This window comes from Marmota monax, unplaced genomic scaffold (assembly GCF_021218885.2).
Source record: "Marmota monax isolate L192 unplaced genomic scaffold, Marmota_monax_Labrador192_F-V1.1 WCK01_AAM20220418_F8-fsc00095, whole genome shotgun sequence".
Lineage (NCBI taxonomy): Eukaryota > Metazoa > Chordata > Mammalia > Rodentia > Sciuridae > Marmota > Marmota monax.
In genome coordinates this window covers 728,501-751,139 of record NW_026695244.1, presented here as the reverse complement: position 1 = coordinate 751,139, position 22,639 = coordinate 728,501, and the positions used below count along the sequence as shown (strand labels likewise).

General features: G+C 36.5%; 1 protein-coding gene across 5 annotated transcripts in view; it reads left to right on the top strand.

Moving 5' to 3' along the window:
* The first annotated feature begins 2 nt into the window (after positions 1-2).
* Trak2 (trafficking kinesin protein 2) overlaps positions 3-22,639 on the top strand; it is a 60,894-nt gene continuing 38,257 nt past the window's right edge. The window contains exons 1-4 of one of the 5 annotated variants that reach the window (XM_046463024.2): positions 3-246; positions 870-993; positions 8,434-8,533; positions 18,824-19,113. In XM_046463024.2, coding sequence (XP_046318980.1) covers positions 19,023-19,113 — 91 coding nt within the window. In that variant the 5' untranslated portion in view covers positions 3-246; positions 870-993; positions 8,434-8,533; positions 18,824-19,022. The remainder of the gene's footprint in view (positions 247-869; positions 994-8,433; positions 8,534-18,823; positions 19,114-22,639) is intronic. The other 4 variants (XM_046463023.2, XM_046463026.2, XM_046463027.2 and 1 more) reach the window with 4 other exon arrangements.

Sequence of the window (22,639 nt, the reverse complement as noted above, 5' to 3'; positions counted from 1 at the left end):
GGAGGCTGCTGGGAGAGTGGGTCTCCTTGGAGCTTCCCCTGTTGTGCGGGGGCTGTCATTGACCCAGCGTCACTGCAGAATCGAGGTCGCCGAGTGATGATGTGAAGTCGCCCGCCCTTCCCTGCCACGCCCGAGTGGTCACTGGCTGCGGCGGCAGCTTGGGCTGCTGCTCTCAGGCTGCCGCCGCTTCAGGGGCTTATTCCTGAGGTATTGGGGGCGGAGGACGGCAGACGCCGGGCCATTCCAGTGAGTAACCTTCCCGCGCGCGACTCGAATTTGCCCTTGCCAACTTCGCCGGAAGGCGGAGGAGCCACCCCGCCCCGCGCCCCTTCAGTTCTCGGAAGTCGCGCGCGGACACCGGGTTCCGAGGCTGGGTACCGGGAGTGCTGTGTGCACGCCGGGTCCTCCCCCCGAGGTGGGAAGGAGACTGTTTCCGAAGTGTAGGTGCGAAGTAATGGTGGCTCTGGCCTCGGGATTTACCCCAGCTGCCCCTCTGAGGATTGGCAGCCTCTTATCCTCTGCCCGACAGCATCCATCTGGAGCCCTGTCTTTTAGGATGAGTGGCTTTAGTGTTTGGACATTAGACCTTAAGCCTCGGTGGCCATCTGTGATGCAAACGGGAGGAGAGGATATTGGAAAGAGCACTTTCTGAGTTGTGTTGGGCTTTTCTTTGCAATTGATTTGAAGCCAGACGCCACATTAAAAAGAAATGGTTGGCTATAATTTTAAGCGTGAATAATGGATATTGGCATTGTCCTTTTTAGTACCAGCATAAAAATAATCTAAACAGTTAAAAAAATTGTCATGGCAGTAGTTACATGCTCATACAGCTTTTACTTACATCTACTGTTTCTTTCCTGGCAAAATAGTAACTTTTCATTGGAAATTCATCGAGCTGAAATGGACCATAAGAACAAAGTGAAACAGACTCTTCCAGTTCTAGAGCTCTCTAAGTAAATTTTTTCATGACCTTCAAATCTTTGCTGTTGCCTTGTAAGTCTGAGCTACAGTTATCTCTAAATTGCATGGTAATGGTGGTGAAGGGCACTTAACAAATGGTGAAGGGCATTTGGTGGTGAGGAAGGGCAGAGATGAAGACACTATCACAGCAACAGTTATTCCAGTTTTCTATTTTTAAAATTAAGTAATGTCCAACAAGTCTCAGACATTTATCAGGCACATAGTATGTGAAAGAATGTTTTATAAATCTTACAAATTTTGTTCATATGATGGAAGAAGTAGGAAAGAGTCAGTATTTGAGTACTTATAATCTGCCAGGCACGTCAGTTATGAGCTCTGTATACATAGCTAACTTAATCACTTAACAAACCAGTTGCAGTAATCAGGCTTAAATACTTTGCTTATGTAACAACTAGAGATTTAAATCTAGATCTGCTTTGTTTCAAAGTTATAGATCAGGTAACTTACCTACTTCAGAAATTACAGATCTTAAAGACTGGCTAAAAAGGAGTTTGGGGTATTATTTCCTAATACTGGTTTCAACACATCTGGCCCTTGCTTTAGTACTTTTGAACAAATTTTTCCCTTTGCCTACAATTTCCATCCCTCCCATTAAGACCCTAAAAACTCATTCCAAATATACTTCAGTCTATTTTTGTAAGAAATTATAGGATTGGACTTTTATCACAAAGGTCCTTTCCAGTTCATAGGTTTTTATGGTTCTACAGTTCAAATTATAAGCCAAGAAGTGTTATTCTCCACTGTGAATGATTAACGTATATAGTCACAAATAGTAGAAAAATTTTTTTTTCAATGCTCCAAATATGTTAAATACTAATATAAGGAATGAGGCAGATGATAATGTGTTATTTCATGTTCATTTTGATTTTTTGTTTGTTTGTTTTTTTAAACATCATCAGCACTGACTTTTGACCCTCTTTAGTTTGTCCTATTTGGTTGAAAAGAAACCTGAGGCATTAAGGTAATCGTCACATTTAAATGAGTTAGTCATGAAAGGAGCTAAATTATTCATGGTTTTCTGTCATTTCTGTTCAGACCTGAAGTGTTCTTATAATAATAATAGGAAACATTTGTAGACTTACTATGTGATATGTACTAAAAGTTTTACCTACATTAACTTATCCTCATGTTAACACCATGAAATTTTTTTTTTTTTTTTTTTTTTAATAGACAGGCAACTAAAGCAAAGGGAATAGTAAACATACCCAAGGTAATTTACTGAGTGGTAAAACCGGGTGTCAAACCAGACAAGATCAAATCTTTAATATTCGAGTATCTGTTACCAACCCAATAATGGTATTTTTATTGTGATTAAATCATATATTTGTGCAGCTACCTTTTTAGAATGCAAATTCAGCATTAAATGATTTTGTTACAAAGTAAATGAACAGAGCCAGGATTTGAACCCATGCTTCCCTTACTTCAAGGTCCATGTTCTTTTCCTCTACTTCCTGTTAATCAAATCTTTATTAAATTCTTTCTGTGGTTCACTGTCCTAGATGCTAGGACATAGTCTTTGTTGTTAAGGTATACAATCTGAAGAGGGAGACACAATTAGGATAGTGTGTTGAGAAGTGTACAGAGGTCCTACAGGAACACAAAGAAAGAGCACTGAAATCAGCCTGGAGTGAGAAGGCTTGGGCCAATCCTGAGAAAACAAATTAAAATTAGCCTTGGCAAAGAAAGGGGGTAAGTTTTATTTGAGCTAAACTGTGTCATTCCAAAATTTTCATGTTGAAGCCCTAAGCCTCATAACCTCAAAATATAACACTTTTGGGATAGGGCTTTTGAAGTGATTGAATTAAACTGAGGCTTTTAGGGTGGGCTCTAATTCAATCTGACAGGTGTCCTTATAAGAGGTAGAAATTTGGACACAAAAATTTACCAGAGATGCGCCTGCACAGAGGAAAAGACCCTGTGAGGATATGTCAAGAAGACCAAGGAAACAGGCCTCAGGCCAACACACTAACCTTGGACTCTACCCTCCAGAATTGTAAGAAAATAAAGTTCTGTTGTTTAGGCCTCTCAGTCTGTGGTATTTTGTTTTGACATCCCCAGCAAACGAACAAACAGCTATATTCTAGTCAAAAGGAATGACATATAAAAAGCCTTTTAGGTGTGGCCAGGTGATTTAAGTTTCATGGTGAGAAGTTTTGAGAGATGAAGCTGGAGACTAGGCTGGCCAGGTTAGGAAGATTTTGTTTGAGAACCTGAGGGGTTTAAACTTTATACTAAAGGAGATGGAATGGTGGAGGGATTTTTAGCAATGGAAAAACAAATTTGCATTTTAGAAACATTATTCTGAGCCTTGGGGGTGGGATAATATAAAAGGGATAAGATTGGAGGCAGGGAGACCAAATTAGTGGCTATTGCCATAAGAAGCTGAACTAAAGATTTTCTTAGACTATTGAGCCGTCAAACTAAAACACAACTATTGTTGATATAAGGAAGACTATAACAGAAGTAGCTAACCTTAGGGCATACAGAAAGAATTTATATATAGCTCATTGTACTTAGACACTGGCTTTGTTTTGACCTTTTGCTTTCCTTATATGGGTCATAAAGCTTTATACAACTATAGTTGTATTTTTCCACTATGAACAATGATTTTATGTATTTAATAGACATTTATGATGCTTACACCATTTAAGCCCAATCCTCTGAGAGACTTATAAACTACCTACTGTTATCTCCATTTTATACATAAATATATAGTAACATAGAGAGGCTATGTAACTTGCTTAAATTCACGTTAGCTAATATACAGCAAAGACTCAACTCAAGCAGTCTATCTTCTGAGTCTTAGCCTTTCACTACTTGAGAATCAGGGAGGAATACAAATATAAATTGAGTATGTTTGGTCTCTGGGATAGACAGTTTGTAAGTGAAAATGATAAAGAGATGATTTAAAAGTATTTTATAGAAAAGTAGAGTGATGGAAGAATTGCTTATTTTGAATTGGGCTTCTGGAAAGACTTGGTAGAAAAAGTGGCATTTGAGCTGCTGTGTGAAGAATGGTTAGAATTTGGATCTGCAGAGTTGGGAGAGAACATCAGAGATAGACAAAATTGCATGAACAAAATTACAGGATTGGGAACTTGCTGGTGTGTCTAGGGACCTAGTAAATGCAGTCCTTTGTTTTGGCTGGAATATATTGTGTGGTTGGGGAAGGAAGTTGGAGAAGCCAGTTTGTGGGGTGGGGAACAAAACTCTGGAGAAGAGAACTTTCAAGTGTGAGATGCAAGGAAATTGAAGTTTCAAGCCTGAATAACTGAAGTGTATGCCAGATGTGGTTATCTCTGAAGACAGAAAAATTATCAAATCCCAAATCATTAGTTGATAAGTTCTATTTTCACTATTTCACAAGTCCCTCTCTCTTACTGTTGCCATTCACCTGTTTTATAACTTTATGAAAGTAATCCATATATAATGTGATAAAATGTCCTAATTATTTTTCTGTCTCCATTCTGTCTATTCCTGAAATTTATCACCATTCTGCCTCTGGATTTATTTTCCTCAATGTCACTTTCCATTTAGAAATTTGTTTCCTACAGTATTAAGTTCAGACTTCTTATGTTGAGCTACTCAGATTTAAATCTCCAAATACCTTACCCACAATCCTTACCACTCAGATTGGTCTTTATACTGCTACCTTGCTTTTGGATCTCTTTTTGGAGGCTTGTGTGTGTGCTTTTTAAAAATTACATTATTCTAACAGATATACTCCATTTTCATTGAAGTCTTTTAATCCTTAAGAAACCCATGAAAATTTTACATTCTATGTGAAGCCAGAAAAGAGTTCTCCCTACAACACTATCTATAGAACTGTTAGGTTGTAATACCCATTAAATATTTGTTAACTAGTGGTGTTATCTTATTTTCTTAGGTTTCTTAGATATTATGTCTAATCTAGATCATAGAGATCATTAGTGCTTTCCCCATAAATACTAGATTTCTTAAATCTTTAACCTTCTTTTGCACAGAGGCTGTATATCTCTTTTTAGTACTTTTCAGTTTAATTCACATGGCATTTATTGAAAGCTGTTCAATAAATAGCTGACTGACTAGTTTTTGATTGAGATCATTTTATTGGTATTTATTTTAGAACTGTCTGCTTCGTATGTAATGTTCTGACTTTATTCCTAGCTTTACCACTGACTAATATAACCTTGAGGACATTCTGTTTAACCCTGCATTTATGTTAGAAAATGAGCATACAGAAATTGCCAAAGAGGTAGAACTAATTCACTTTATAATGATTGTTGAGATTTTTGAAGTGTAATCTATATTTATTTGTCAGTGTTTGCCAAACTTTGAGTTCTTACTCTTTAGAAAACTTTTTGAAATCATAGAAGGTAAAGGAGTAGTTAAAATAGGGCCTAAATTAAGAATGTTATACTATTTTTTGTAACAGTGGAGTTGATGAATTATACTTGGTGAAAGTATTCATTCACCCACCAATTTAGTTAGTAATTCAATTTCAGCAAGTATTTATTGAGTTACTTGATCTCCTGCCATTGTATTTGTGTTCTGATCAGTAAGGAGAAGGAAAGGGAGGAGATGGAATCTTCTCTTTTCTTGCAAGAGGACTTCCAGGAAATAAATTATAGTATTATGAAAGATGCAAATGAGATGCTTTGTTATAGAACAAAGGTGGGCAGGGAAGGCCACTTCAGATCAGGTGAACTGGTAACTTCTCTCCAAGCATGACTTTTAAGCTGAGACCTGAAGGATGAAAAGTAGTTATCATATAAAGAACAAGAAAGAAGAGTATTCTAAGTATGATAAATGACAGTTACAGAGGCCCATAGATAAAAGAGAACAGGAGAAGGAGGTGAAAAGAAGTGACAAAAGGCATTTATCTCAGTGGCTTAGTATGACCAGGAGGAGAGTGACTCAAGAAGATGAGGGAGGAGGAATGGGCAGGGACCAGGCTGGGCCAGACCTTATAAGACTGTGACTAGAGGTGTGACACTTATTGTAGGTATTATCCAACTTTTTTTTAAGGAGGAGTTTAGTTTTTAAAACATGATTCTTGCTGCCTTATAGAGAAGGAAGAGGAGCAAGAAATTTAAGCATGAAGTCCTGTTACAAGGTTGGTTTGTAAACTGAGGGATGATAGTGGCTTGAACTCTGATGGTGGTAGAGAAGACAGAAAAGTGGGTAGATTTGAGGTGTATATTGGTAGTTGACTGTACAGGATTTATTAACAGATTGGCTGTGGCAGGGTGAGGGAGGAAGGAATCTAGCATTCAGTGTATTCTAAATAACCTGTGGGAAATTTGAGGGGAGCTCAGGAAGCAGTCTGAAGAGCCAATTTGAGAGTTATTAACTGAAGTGGCAGTGTAATCTGTGGTGGTAGTTGGCTGGCACAACGGTAAATGAAAAAAAAAAATTAAAACCAAGTCCAACGGCAACAAGAACAAAAAATATAGTCACTATCGGAACTGTGGAAAGTATAAAATTTAAGGATCAAGAGGAGAGGGTTGGATGACCCAGTGAGAGATCTGAGAACAAGCCTGGGAAGATGTAGGTTCCAGGGGAGCCAAGGAAGGAAACTTGAAGGAGAGAGTCATCAATCAACACTGAACCAGAAATGAGTTAACCATTGGCAAAGTAGGGTTAGATTGGTTGGCAGGGACTCTTGGCAGAGGAAGAGAGAATGATTTCAGAAGTATCAGGTTATGGTGGAAATGATGTGTATGAAGAGAGATGGGGTAGAAAAAATAAAACACTCTTTGGAGAAGCCGTGCAAGCATCTCCTGAGAGGAAGTTGGTAGAGGGGAACCTACAGTCTTGGGAAAGGGAGACTTTTGTAACTTTATCTGGTTTTAGTAAAGGGGAAGATTTTGAGCATGTTAATAAGCCAAGAAAGATGGTGAAGCTAGTGGAGGACAAGGATAGCCAGTGGAGCAAGGTTTAGATAAGGCAGGAGTTATGTAAATGACGTGGAACTCATGTTTAGGGGTTTTTTAAACTGGATATGAATATATACACGGTCAAAAATTGCAAAAACATGATGAAAAGTCAGTTTCTCTCCTCTTTTTGTCTTCTAAGCACTTACTTCTTTTATGACTATTACTAATTCACATCCCCATCAACAAGTGTGCAAGAGCATGATTGAAATTATGCTTACACTTAATGCTCAGTATTTAGAGAGAATGTTAGCTGTAGATTTTGTGAATTTACTGGAGGAATGAGAGAAATGGAGAATAGAGAGGGGGTCAGAGAAGAATAAGAGAGATGTGGTATGGAATTGTGTCAGAAGAAAAATGGCATTTAAGAGAATCATGGAGTACATGCCTGTGGTGGGAGGCCTGTGGTTGGTGACTGTTTTCAGGAGCTTCATTCCATGTGGTTTTGTGACCCTTCAGGAGAATTAACTGCTGCTTTATATTTAAAATGCAAGTGAACGTAGAAACGAACTGCTTAAAAATTTATCTCTTATATCAAGTAAATAATGTTTGGAATCCAAGTGGCAGAGCTCTGCTCTCTGCTCTTACTACTTTCTGTCAAGGCATGTCATGTATAGTGCTGGAGTTCCTCAGGCCAGTGTTATAAATCAAAACAAAGGGAAGTTTGTTGGTTAAGAAAGAGCACTCTGTCTGGAGGAAGGGAGGAGGAGGAGCCTAGAAACCAATACAAATGTCTCTGAGATGGGCTACTGTTCCTAAAGCATATAATTTAACAACTTAAAAAAAAATCTTTTCAACCCTTCTCATTTTTCTCAGCTAGTATTAGGCCAAACCTCTGAATTTGCTTTTATTTTCTTTTTAGTCATGAAATTCAAAGACTACAAATGAGGCTTATTTTAGCAGTTGTGAATTTTTAAAAGAAGATATTGAATCATTTCTTATTTGATGCAGGGCTTATTTTAAATGTGTTTATAATCAGCTGCAGATGCTTAGTAGATAGCATAAAAAACTAATCAAAGCCAAAGAAAGTTTCAATTCTTTTAGCTATTTTAGAAAAGTGGTACTGTGTCGTTACTATAAAAATGATAGATCACTCTAACACAACTCTTTTATATAGAGTTTTTCATAAAACAAATAACAGTGTTTTCTTCAAAGTGTTCAATCTTAGCTGGATTTTGTTTTTCGAGCCAACTCATTTAGTTGATGTTGGACTGAAAATCTATTTAAACATCTAAATGTTATTAAATGTTAACTAAATGTTGACATTTTAATCTGTAAGCTTAATGCATTACGTGTATTACAATCTTTCACGTGTCAGTTGCTGTAAGATTTCAGACACATAAAAGATATCTTCCTTCAAGGAGCTCAGAGTGTAATGAGGGAGAAATGACAAGGGAGCACATTGTCCTCTGGGATAATCCAAGAAACGGCTTCATTAAACACTGATAAAGAACAAAATCACAGTGAGAAATTTAAAGATTTCCCAAACCTTTTTTTCCATGTTTGTAATGCACTCTGTATTTCCTTGTATCAACAGTAAAATTCTCACAAAAGAAGAGGAGGACCTGTGCTTTTCTTGGGAGGCAGTAAAGAAAGAACAGTGTGTATTCAGAGCCAGCCTAGGAAAAAGAATACAGGTGAGAAAAACAGTTGACAATAGTGCGAAAGGAAGAAAAGAATGCCAGCTAAATCCCTGGTGCTGAAGGGGTGAAAGACAGAGGTTCTTGGGAAACCAGCCAGGGGTAGAAAAACAGGTCCTCTGGTTCAGTCTCAAGCAGACACCTTATGCGTTCTCTGATAACCTGGTTATCTGGTTTCTTAGCCCAACATCAGGTTAGAAAGGGGAGAAGCACACTGGCAACACTGAAGTGTAATGGCTGATAGCCTCCTCACAGGAAAAGGAAACAAAATTAGAAGTGGACGTACAATCTAAAAAGAAAAAAATATTAATTTGGAGTCATTTAATATATAGAAAAAGAACTCTAAAAGCTTATAATCCTGGAGGATATCAGCATACCTTATTATATATGCATATATTGCATTTTATATTGCTGTAAATGCTATTCATGATAATGACTGTGAGTCATCTGGTTATTTTCAGTCTTTTTTATACAAAGACATATCTTTTTCCTGCTATAGCAGTTTATTGGACTTTTCCTCATTATCACGTCTTAACAGTAGATGGAAAACATTTTACCATCAATGTTTTTAAAATAAGAATACTACCACCATTTGACTCAGCTATCCCACTCTTGATCTATACCCAAAGGACTTAAAATCAGCGTACTATACTGATGTAGCCATACCAATGTTTAAAGCAGCTGAATTCACAATAGCTAAACTGTGGAACCAACCTAGATATCCATCAATAGATGAATTGATAAAGAAACTGTGGTATATGTACACAATGGAATATTATTCAGCATTAAAAGAGAATAAAATAATGGCATTTGCAGATAAATGGATGCAGTTGGAGAATATTATGCTAAGTGAAATAGCTAATCCCCAAAAACTAAAGGCCTAATGTTTTCTCTGATTAGTGGATGCTGATCTGTGATGGAGGAGGGGGGATGGGAAGAATGGAGGAACTTTGAATTGGGAAAAGGGAAGGGTTGAGATGGGTTATAGGGGTAGGAAAGATGGCAGAATGAGATGGACATTATTACCCTAGGTACACGTATGATTGCACGAATGGTGCGTCTCAAAACTGTGTACAACCAGAGAATTGAAATGTTGCGTTCCATTTGTGTATGATGAATTGAAATCCATTCTGCTGTCATGCACAAGTAAGTAGAACAAATTTTTAAAAAGATAAATGCAGGTGATTGCAGGCAGCTTGCTAGCCAGGCTCCCCAGCAGCCCTTCAGCAGAAATAAAGGTTGGTTCTGCCCACCCACTTTAAGCACATGTTTGATTTCTTGTGGCACCTCATTATTTCTAACATGATGAATTCTCAGGTGAACTTTTCTCATTACTAAACATCTATTTGAATTTGAAAATATTTATGTTTTATTAAGGCATGTAATAAACTATTCTTTGAAACCTGTTGAATAGAATAAAATTTAAAGCCATATTGTAAAAGATGGCATACTGATTGCAAAATAAACAAAAATAACATCATTTAAAGAAAAATAAGATATGGAAAACCAAAAATATATGTATATATTGAAGGTTTGTGGTGTTTATCACAATGCTGTTAATTCCATCTCCAGGGTATGTTTGCAACTATGGTGTAAATGATGGGCTTTATTGATATACCCCTGCACATACATATACAACTATTACTCAAGCCCATAAGAGACCTAGTAGATTTTTGTAGATTGGGCTAAGAAAGCCGTCAATTTTCAAATGCTCTTAATTCTCATGTTTCTCATGTAGTTTAATTTTTGTCCTATTGTAGACTGCAAGGATACAACTAAACTATAGCCTATTCATTCATTTAACCTATTTTTAAACTATTTTTTAGTTGTAGATGGACATAATATCTTTATTTTTTTACTTATTCATTTTCATGTGGTGCTGAGATTGAACCCAGTACCTCATTTGTGCAAGGCAAGCGCTCTACCACTGAGCTACAACCCCAACCCCTAACATTTATTGAATGCCTGTCATTTACAAGATAGTACTATGTAAGTAGACTTAATTTACTGGAATAAGGATTTATTTTGATCTGTATTCTGCTTATTACTGTTAACAGCTCAAAACAAGTAACAGAATTATTTCTTATTTACAATAATGATCTATATTTTTGTTGTAGTTGTTGTTGTAGAATAACCATTTAAAGGCAGAATTGAATTTAGATTTGGGACTGTCTTTTTAAAGAGGCAAATGATGTATTTAAAAACACAGATCACTTCTGCTTCGAAGTAAATTTACTCAACTTTGGGACTAGATAACTCATTTTTAAGAGCAAATGTAAACTACTTGACAGAGTTTATTTCCTCCCTTTTTATTTCTTCTTTCTTCAGTAATCAGTATGTGTTTTAAAAAATTGGAATGGAGAAATAGGATTGTATTGGAATTATCTGAGGCTTTTTTCAAACTACATATACACTTCTTGTCCTCCACACTTCTAGTCTTGTACACCTTAGAGGTTAGAGGTCCCCAGCTTTAGAGAAACAGTTGGACATCATTCCTAGTTTTTAAGCAAGGTAATTAAAGAGAAATATGGGCAAAAAGCATTTAATGTGATACTAGGCACACAGTAAATGCTCTGTCAGTGTTAGCTATTATTATTAGAAAAGACTAAAATTGCAACAGAAATGCAAATATATTTAACATTTTCATTTGAAACTCAGAAAGCTCTTATGCTCATATTATAAATTGTTTACTATTACAAGCTGATTTTAGAAAACTTCTGCAGTATAATTTCATTTGGTATATTCTTCAATAAAGTCATGCATTATCTAAAAGCCGTTAGTGTCAAAGAGCTAGTTCCTGCTCAGGAAAACTCTCATGGTGCAGTGTTACCTCCTCCTCAGTTGTGCAGGTCTAGTAACTGAAGTTTTCTCAGTATACTCAAAGTTGAAGAGGCCTGGAGGTATGTCACAATAAACAAACTCACTAACAAATGGTAATTAAGCCAGAATATCTGATCTTAATATATAATGTAATTGTTGAATGAATTGTGTATTTTGTCTCCCATAGAGTTAGTACATTTTTCCCTTATAGGAAAATCTGCACCAGAAACCCAAGTTGCCAGAAATTTAGAGGCAAAAGACACTGGAATTATAGGAACAGCATACTGAAAGAATGGGGAGGGCAAGTAGGGTAGCAATTTGTATTCCAAGAGCTATGCTAGCTTAGAGTAAGAAAGCCAGATCAGGTCAGAAGCTCTTGTAGTACCCAAGGATAGAGAAAGGCTTAAAGTAAGACCAGCACAGTAGCCTTGGAAAATAAATCCACAGGAACTAGTGACCACATGCAAAGCAGGGGTTGAGGAGAGAAAGGATGACTTATTATTAACTTATCAGTGAAGCAGGAAAAAACAGATTTCATGCGAGAAGGAATTCAGTTTAGAATGTAGGGAATTTATGGTACCAATTATAAATTGATATTGAGATTTCCAATTTAAAGTCATGAAATGCCAGTTGGAACTAAAGAGAAAACTTGAGGAGTAACTCACACAGTTGGAAATTAAGACCTTTGAAGTAGAAGGATTCCTGAGGAGAAAAAAAGAGAGTCCATGAGAAAATGCTGAAGAACTGGTGAATACTAGCCATTAAAGGCAGGTCAAAGAAGAGAATTCCTGAATTTCCTCAGCTACCTACTAACTGTATCTTCAAGCTCAGGATCTCATGGTCTCCTGAGGTGCAGATAGCCAACAGCTATCCAAAACATTATCTGTTCTTATTTGTTTCCAAAATTTCATTGGCAAATCAGAATCATCCAACACATGTCAATTCTCATTCAAAAGTAAGCTTATCTTGAAATCCTGGAGATGACTGTGACAACTGGTTTTGAAAAACAAGTATTATGTCTAATCGTAATATAATTAGAAAGTCTCTTGCCTAGGAGAATTACATTATTAAAATAGTTACATGACAGACAAGCAGATAATTCTAGAATAGTTCTTAAATTACATGTGTTTATAAATATGTTTGTAATAACTATTCTTCCATCCTGAACGTCACTCACCTCCATTTTTAAGTTACACCCTGTTCCTGGTCATATAAGATTGCATGTCCTAGTGTCAGTGATAATGTTTACTTGTAGAGCAATATTGCCTACAGTTTTGCTTTTGGCATCTATCACATGGGACCTTCTGCTTTTAAAGGCTTTAAGTACAATAATTTTTAAATAACTGAAGAATTTAAGATCATTTTAAGCAACCCAAAGCAATTTACATTTTATTGTTGGGATATGATCAAATTATATGCATGTATGAAAATATTACAAACCCATTATTTTATATAATTAGTATATGCTAATAGATATAATAAAAACCACGATTTTTTCCTGGTGTTCTTTTAAAAACGTGTATATTTCTTACTGTTACATGAAAGCTTCATTTCAAGGGGCCTTCTTAGATGTTTTATTTGGCACTAAGTCCTGAAGAACAGATTATAAAGTAATACTCTTAAGTCTGACAGCATAATTATATCTATTGTTCAGTCCATTTCTTAATCTTCCATAAAGTGTTTCTAGATTTGCCAGTTGATAGTGTCTTTTGATTTAATCTACTAACTAAATTTTGCTAGTCAACATTGAGAGAAAATACTTTCTGACTTGCTGGAGAAGGATTTACTTGGTTCCAGAAGTATAGAACATATTTTAATAACCCCAGAATCAATTGTATAAAATGCTTCTGCTTGAGGTGTTTTTTCCATTTTGCAGGGTGGTGGGGAGGAGAACAGGAAACCCACAAACTCTGCAGTGCCCTTTACTCTGCTTTACTCATTTTTTGAAGATCTCTATTTGTCTTTTCCTTTCTTCAACCATTACTTTAATCAAAGGATCTTATTTTCTATGTTTCAGAAAAAGATGAAGCCAAGGGTACGCACTTGTAGACCCAGCTACTCTGGAGTCTGAGACAGAATATTCACTTGAGCCCAGGAATTCAAGGGCAACCTGGGCAACATAGTGAGACCCTGCCTCAATAATAACAAGAAAAGATTTAAAAATAAAATAACATAATTTTATTAATATCCTGGATCTTAATTCTTGGTAGCAGCTGCCCTTATAAGCTAATAATATATCTGTAACCTAATGTCAGCAAGTGTCCAGATCCTTCAAGAGGTAAATAGTTGGCTCAAACTTTCAGTTTCATGTTAGGGGGAAGCCAAAACACTCCCTAGGATTTCCTTGTGTTTTTCAAGCTGCTGCCATCTCCATTGGACCTCTCTTCCTTCCCTCTTCCTTTAAAAAAAAAGATAAATATTATTCCCCTCATCTCATGCAGATCAGCTTAGCTGCTGTGAAGCTATCAGAAATGGTTTTGGCAGAGGATCGTTATTAAAATAGAATGCCTACTTAGTCAGAGGTTAATTCAGGTAAAGGTTAGGAGTTCAGCACCTTAAAGGCTGAGTGTAGTGAATGAAAGTGCTCTGTGGAAACTTAACGAAAACTACAGATGGCACCATGGGTTCCAGGCCTTTTATCTGCAGGCAGAGCTCTGATGCAGAGGTTACCACCCTTCTGTTGGTAAAGATTGTAGCAGGGAGGGGTTTTGCCTCCACAAATGTTTATTCTAAACAGAAAAAAATGCTCAAAATATATAAGATAGGAAGAAATGCTGAGCCCAGAAGCCTAAACCTCTTTCGTGGTTTTGGATGTTTAAACTGATGGATTTAACAGCTTTTTGGAATCCAGTGTTTGTAAGTAGAGCTACCTCTGGGCGTTTCATATTCTGAAAACTCTAGTGATCAATAAATTGAATGACAATTAAAAAAAAAAGAGGAAGAGATTGCTAGAAGAATAGCTGTGCTGTTCTGTACAATTGCTGGTAGAATAGCTATGCTGGAATGTAGCCAGTGTAGTTCTCTATGGACTCACTGCAGCTGGACATGGTGTATGGTCTCTGCCTTCAGGAGGTCTGCTGATCCCTAGCTAGGCTGGATTTTGGTGGTGACACCCTTTCACACACATATTGCCATTTTTCCCCCTCTAACTTTTAGCACAGAAGCCCTGCTGGAATCTTCATGTGGCTCATTATTTGATTTTTAAATTACTGTAGCTTTGGAGTACATTTTGTCTGGTGTAACCAGGTATAGTACCATTAATGATTCTTCGTCAACAATCTATTATGTAATATAGGGTCATGGTGAATTTATTTTATTTTTAAAATTACATAGCTTATGTCTGGGTTAGTTTGCTACTGCCTGGGGAGCTGCTGCAGAGTTGGTGATCGGCACTGTTTCCACTCCTACATGTAGATCAGCAGCCAAATTAATACCCAAAAATCATTTGTAAAATAAAATTTGGAAGTATATTTCCAGTATCAGTGTTTCATTAAGTCATTGCATTTACTGTATTTCCAGACTTTACATTCCCTCAAGTTTGTTCTCCTTGAGTTATTTTATCCCTTTCCTTTTTTTTTTTTTTTTTACCAGAATATCCTGTTTTAAGGAAGTAGCAAGATTTTTTTTTTTTTTTTAAGGTACAGGGCCTATATTTAGGCATTCATTGTTGATCAGTTAGTTCCAGGGCTGAGCTAAACTAAGTAATTTGCCATGTTTTTTCTACCAGCAATATTTATATTACTAACCTGTTTTGGGTTTGTCTTTTTAAGTCTCATTCTTTTATTTTTTTAAATATTTTTAAAATTGTCAATGGACCTTCATTTTATTAATTTATTTATATGTGGTGATAATCGAACCCAGTGCCTCACACCTGCTAGGCAAATGCTCTACCACTGAGCCACAACCCCAGCCTTGAAGTCTCATTCTTATTAAAATAAGTTTTTTGGTTAGTTTATTTTCTTTTTTTCTCCTATATGTGCATGAATTACAGAGGCCTGCTTTTTTGTTAAGTAATGCATACTTGACTTTTTTTTTTTTTTTTTTTTAAAAGAACAGTTGTTTCTAAAACGATTAAATTAAGATCTAGCAGAAAAAGTAGGTGGCTCTCAAAGAAGTACTAAGAATATGTGTGTACAAACTAGGAAAGATACTGAAAATGTGTTGTTTGTGCTTGTCAAAATTTAGCTTCTACTAAGTTCAGAACTCTGACTGTGCTTTCTGTTTATTCATACATCTAAGAGACTAAAAGAAAATGATTGCCCTGAACTTAACATAATTTGCCAGAGGGCAGGAAATAAATGTGACTTATGTTAAGAGAAGATGCCATCAAGCTGTCAATAGGTTTTCCATTGCACCCAACATTGTGTAAGGTACAATAATAGTATCATAATGACAATAAGAATGCACTATGGTGGTGATAGAAATAACAAATAATACTCATATAGCATTTACTGTATTCTGTGGCATTATTCCAAGATGTATGTACATGTGAACTCATGTAATTCCCTCAATAACACCCTGAGGCTGATGCTACTATTACTTCCTCATAACTCATTTAATCCCCATTATACCTCCACAAAAGTAAGTCCTGTCATTAGGCACATTTAATAGATGAAGAAATGAGATTAATTTGACCAAGATCATATAACGAGTAAGTGGTGGCTCTGCAATTCAGACTAAGGCACTGTAGCTGCAGAATTCATGTTCTTAACCACAGTGGTAGGCTGAAAAATGGCCCTCAAAGGTATCCAGACCTGACTCCCACAACCTGTGAATGTTACATTAAGCAAAAGGGATTTTGCAGACATGACTAAATAAAGATCTTGAGATGGATTATCCTGGATTATCCTGTTGAACCTTAAACATAATTACAAGTGTCCTTATAAGAAGGAGGCAAAGGGAGATTTTGGCAAAAAAGGTAGCAGTGGGACAATGGAAGCAGAGAAAGAGATTTGAAGATGTTGTGCTGCTGGCTTTGAAGATGGTGGAAGAGACCCTGAGCCAAGAAGTACAGCTGTAGAGGTTCAAAGAGGCAAGGGAATGGATTTTCCCTTGGGGCCTCCAGAGGGAGAGAACACTGCCCTGCCAACATCTTGGTATTTGGTCCAGTGAAACAGTTTCGTCCTTCTGACCTCCAAACTGTAAGATAAGACCTGGGTGGGTGGTTATTTAAGCCACTGAGTTTGCAGCAATTTTTTTGTAGCAGCTATAGGAGCTAATATAACCACTATGTTATGGAGAAAATTAAGACTTTCTATTATAAGAAAACCTTCCTCAGAATTGCAAAGGAATGAGCTTTGATAATAATACCCTCGGTAGTTCCAACATTATGACACTGTTACTATATTCCCGAGTTACTTTATTCCTTTATTACCTGAGTAGTCTCTTCTGTGCTCCTTTTTACTTTATTTCCAGGATCACAAAAAAGATTACTCAAGTAATCTTCAGATGCATTTGTTCCATACTTGAATATTACAGAAACTTGAGAAATATTAGGTAGAAAACATCTTTTCTTCAGGCCCAAGCTGTAGTAGGGAGAAGCTGAAAGGAATGGGCATCTCCTATGTGTCAGGTTCCAAGAAGGGAAGTTTTTTTTGGTTTGTTTATTTTTTAATTTAATCCTCATATATGACCTTTCTCTTAAGGGTAGTTAATATTCCCCTCTTAGCAATAAAGAGTGAGACTCAAAAATGGTAAATTATGTGCAAGAAAAGCAGAAAATGGGATTAAAATTCAGACTTGAATTATGCCAAGGTGCATACTTGTACTGTGTTTACTGCTGCTACTTCAAATTGATTTTACTGAGTTCAGATTTAGACCATGGCATGTTCTAAGTAGTCACCAGGAAGAACATTCCATTTTCAGGTCTCTGACCTGCTGCATAGTGTACAGGATGGACAGGTTCCTGGATTGTCCTGGAGATCTACATTCTTCCTACATGACTCTTAAAGTGATCTTAGTTCTGTGTTCAATTTGGTTTTCTCTATTCTTGTGTGTAAGGGTTCAGACCAAACCATTAACAAAACCTCCAGAGCTAATTAAAAAGCAGTTCTCTAGAGCAAAGTCTGGAATCCATTGTCAAAACTTAGATACAGTTTTTTGTGTTCTTGTGTGATATATAAATACAAAAAAAAAAAAAATAGAAGTTAAAAAATAGAAATGGTAATGTAAACATAAGATTAAACTAGCTTGTATGTAACTAACTGGTGGATAGAAGATCTCAAGGTTATTATTAGATTTTCACAGTGGTTTTTTATTAAAATATGATTAAAAGAGTCCCAGTTCTTTTTAAAAATCAGTTTAAATCAGACCAGTATGAGAGTACTTAGCTTTTATCCTTTTCCTTTTTATCCTTTTCCTCTTCCCTGCTTTTCACTTCCTTCTCTTTGCTGTCTCCCTCCCCACTCTTCCCTTTTCACAAGAAATCTGTAACTTATTACTTTTTAAAAAATGCTTTCTTAGAAGTTGAAAATAATTTTTCTTTTTTAAATTGATTTTATTTTTTAATAACTGTCAGCAGAATGTATTACATTTCTTATTACAAATATAGAGCACAATTTTTCATATCTCTGTTTATATATAAAGTGTGTTCACACCAACTCATGTCTTCATACATGTACTTTGGATAAATAATTTTTTCTTATAACACCTGGTCAGTGCAGGACAGAGACGCTGCTGAACCATGTTACCCAAATGACTGAAGATGACAATAGTGGCCAGGCTGAGAAACCTAAGTTGTTATTCCATTTCATCTCTGTTGTTGATTTGGTATATATAATTCTTACTTACGTCATTGCTTACTTTCAGGTTTATAAAATACCTGTTTAACTTATCAAGTCTACCTCCCTTTTTAATTTATCACAGTCTACCTTTAAACGGTATTTTACTATTTGACATAAAGTATAAAAGCCTTATAGTAGGATGCCTCTGTTTTTCCCTCCTGGCCTCTATGCTAGTGTACTGCATTTTACTTCTCTATTTCTAGTCCCTATACTATGTTATTATTGTATTCCTTTAAACAGTTGATTTCCTTTAAAAATAATGTAAATAGCTATATTGAAAAATAATTAACATGCACCAAACTGCATGTTTTAGGTATGCAATTTGATCATATTTCACGCACAAACACACATAAAGTCATCACTACAATCAAAATAATGATCATATTCATCATCTCCCAGACTTTTTCTCCTACCCTTTAGTAATTTCTCCCCCAATCCAGGCAGCTTCTGATCTGCTTTCTGTCACTGAAGATAAGTTGAATTTTTTCTAGAATTTTTATTTAAATGGAATCATAAACGATATACTTTTTCAGTCTTGACTTTTTTCAGCATAATTCCTTTGAGATTTATGCATATTGTTATGTATATCATTAGAAAAATATTTTTAATGACAGACTTGCCAGGTAGATTACTGTTATTAAAGAACATGCTGAATTCTAGTCACGTGATTTGTTCTTTGTTTTAGGTCATGACTGTCCAAGTGATGATAATCACATGAGAGCACTCATTGCTGCAGATGCTATTTGACTCATCAGGGAAAATCTGTGCAAAAGAAAATATCCATATGCCTACTTCTATTTCTTTATTAAATGGCTTGATGGATTTCCTTTACTCTGATTCATACCAAAGCTGTCCTTTTCAACCAAAGCAAGAAAGGATCCTGCATGAGTCAGTCACAGAATGCCATTTTTACATCACCAACAGGTGAAGAAAACCTCATGAGTAGCAATCACAGAGACTCGGAGAGCATCACTGGTAAGTCCAATTTGATAATATCAAAGTGATGTTGCTTATAGGATAATATGCAGATACCTCAGTCTACCCTATGTGACCTGCCATGATGAAACTTCAGCCTCCCTCTCTGGCCGGGTTTCCTTGGACTGAATTAATCTCTCCATACCCTGGTGTCCTTTCGCATTATCAAAATCTCCCTTGTATGCTATTCTGTGTCTGTGTCTGACTTCCATATGCCCTGTGGTGCGCTGGTGAGCAAGGACTGCCTCACACCAATCTTCTTATCTCACCACAGGACAAAAACAGGGTTACCTGTGTTTGTGTACCCTACCAGCACCTGACAACAGTGCCTCACATACAAGAACCTCTTGGGACTTACAGGGTATGCAAACATAAGTACAGGACCTTAACACCTCATATGCAATGCTAAATTTAAACAAACAAACAAACAAACTCAGAACACTCAAAAAAGTTTTTTCTAAACTTTGGTTCTAAAACTCATTTCTCTGGTTTCTCTTCTAGATTTATCTGAGAATATTCATGTTTGCTGAAGATGTGTTAATATATTAAATATGGGATGTAGCTACAAAACCAGATGGGAATGTTATGTAACACACAGTACCACTTTTTTAAAAAATCAAAAGAATTCCAAATACTGATAGCCATCCAAACCCAAAGTTATGTTTTTTTGTTTTGTTTCTTTAGTTCAGCTGTATGGCTGTGCTAACTACTTGGGAGGCTGAAGCAGGAAGATGGAAAATTTGAGGCCAGCCTGGGCAACTTAGTAAGACCCCATCTCAAAATAAAAAATAAAAAGGGTTGGGGATATATAGCTTAGTAGTACAGAGACCCTGGGTTCAATCCCCAGTATTGTTAAAAAAAAAATTAAAAATCAGCTTTATTGAACCATCTTTATTAAAATACAATAAAAACACCCATTTTAAGTGTACAGTTTGAGTTTTTACAAATGTATACACTCATATAACTACCAGTACAATCAAAGTTTTAGAACGTTTTTATCTTTCTACAAAAGTTTCCTTGTAACAAATCTTTCCACTCCTTACTTCTGGCTCCAGACATCATACATCTACTTTTTGCCACAATAGATTAAATTTGCTTATTCTGGAATTACAGATAAATTAAAAATTTTGTGCTGGCTTTTTTTGTGCTACAAAATGTTTTTGAGATTTATCCACTTGTGTTAAGGTTAGCATCGTAGTTCATTTGTTTTTACTATGAAGTTGCAACATCTCTGTTATAGCAGAAAAGCAACCATAGGGGATACATAAACAAAGAGTGTGAATATGTTCCAGTGAAATTTGATTTATAAAGCCAGGCAGAGGCAGCAAGCTGGAGTTGGCACTCCAGGCTGAAGCTTTCTCACCATCATCAGTACTGATAAGGTCATTGCTTTTGTTCATCTAGTAGATGTGTACTGGCTTCACTTTGTTGTATTATTTTAGATTTTATTGATGCCTAATGATGTTTAGCATCTTTTCATATGTTTATTGTCCATTTATGGATATCATTTTGAATTGTCTATGCAAGTCATTTGCATGTTTTTTTAAAAAACCTTTTACTATTGAATTGTAAGTACTGAATTATAAGTGTTCCTTATATATTCTAGATGTAAGTTCTTTGTTAGACAAATGGATTGCAAATATTTTCTCTAACTAGCTTCCTTCCCTTTTATTAATGATGTCTTTTAAAAAGCAGAGATTTTACAGAACCCTAAAGAGAGAAATAGAAGAAGATCTTAGAAGATGGAAAAATATACCCTGTTCATGGATAGGCAGAACTAACATCATCAAAATGGCGATATTACCAAAAGTTCTCTATAGGTTTAATGCAATGCCAATCAAAATCCCAACGGCATTTCTTGTAGAAATAGAGAAAGCAATCATGAAATTCATATGGAAAAATAAAAGACCCAGAATAGCAAAAACAATGCTAAGCAGGAAGTGTGAATCAGGCGGTATAGCGATACCAGACTTCAAACTATACTACAGAGCAATAGTAACAAAAACAGCATGGTACTGGTACCAAAACAGGCGGGTGGACCAATGGTACAGAATAGAGGACACAGAAACCAATCCACAAAACTACCTTATATTTTGATAAAGGGGCTAAAAGCATGCAATGGAGGAAGGATAGCATCTTCAACAAATGGTGCTGGGAAAACTGGAAATCCATATGCAACAAAATGAAACTGAATCCCTTTCTCTCGCCATGCACAAAAGTGAATTCAAAATGGATCAAGGAGCTTGATATCAAATCAGAGACGCGCCGTCTGATAGAAGAAAAAGTTGGCTACGATCTACAGTCGGTGGGGTCGGGCTCCAAATTCCTCAATAGGACACCCATAGCACAAAAGTTAATAACTAGAATCAACAAATGGGACTTACTCAAACTAAAAAGTTTTTTCTCAGCAAAAGATACAATAAGAGAGGTAAATAGGGAGCCTACATCCTGGGAACAAATCTTTACTCCTCACACTTCAGATAGAGCCCTAATATCCAGAGTATACAAAGAACTCAAAAAATTAGACAATAAGAGAACAAACAACCCAATCAACAAATGGGCCAAGGACCTGAACAGACACTTCTCAGAGGAGGACATACAATCAATCAACAAGTACATGAAAAAATGCTCACCATCTCTAGCAGTCAGAGAAATGCAAATCAAAACCACCCTAAGATACCATCTCACTCCAGTTAGATTGGCAGCCATTATGAAGTCAAACAACAACAAGTGCTGGCGAGGATGTGGGGAAAAGGGTACACTTGTACATTGCTGGTGGGACTGCAAATTGGTGCAGCCAATTTGGAAAGCAGTATGGAGATTTCTTGGAAAGCTGGGAATGGAGCCACCATTTGACCCAGCTATTCCCCTTCTCGGTCTATTCCCTAAAGACCTAAAAAGAGCATGCTACAGGGACACTGCTACATCGATGTTCATAGCAGCACAATTCACAATAGCTAGACTGTGGAACCAACCTAGATGCCCTTCAATGGATGAATGGATAAAAAAAATGTGGCATTTATACACAATGGAGTATTACTCTGCATTAAAAAATGACAAAATCATAGAATTTACAGGGAAATGGATGGCATTAGAGCAGATTATGCTAAGTGAAGCTAGCCAATCCCTAAAAAACAAATGCCAAATGTCTTCTTTGATATAAGGAGAGTAACTAAGAACAGAGTAGGGTCAAAGAGCATGAGAAGAAGATTAACATTAAACAGGGATGAGAGGTGGGAGGGAAAGGGAGAGAGAAGGGAAAATGCATGGAAATGGAAGGAGACCCTCAGAGTTATACAAAAGTACATACAAGAGGAAGTGAGGGGAAGGGGAAAAATAATATAAGGGGGACAAACGAATGTCAGTAGAGGGGGCAGAGAGAGAAGAGGGGAGGGGAGGGGAGGGGAGGGGAGGGGAGGGGGGATAGTAGAGGATAGGAAAGGCAGCAGAATACAACAGACACTAGTATGGCAATATGTAAATCAATGGATGTGTAACTGATGTGATTCTGCAATCTGTATATGGG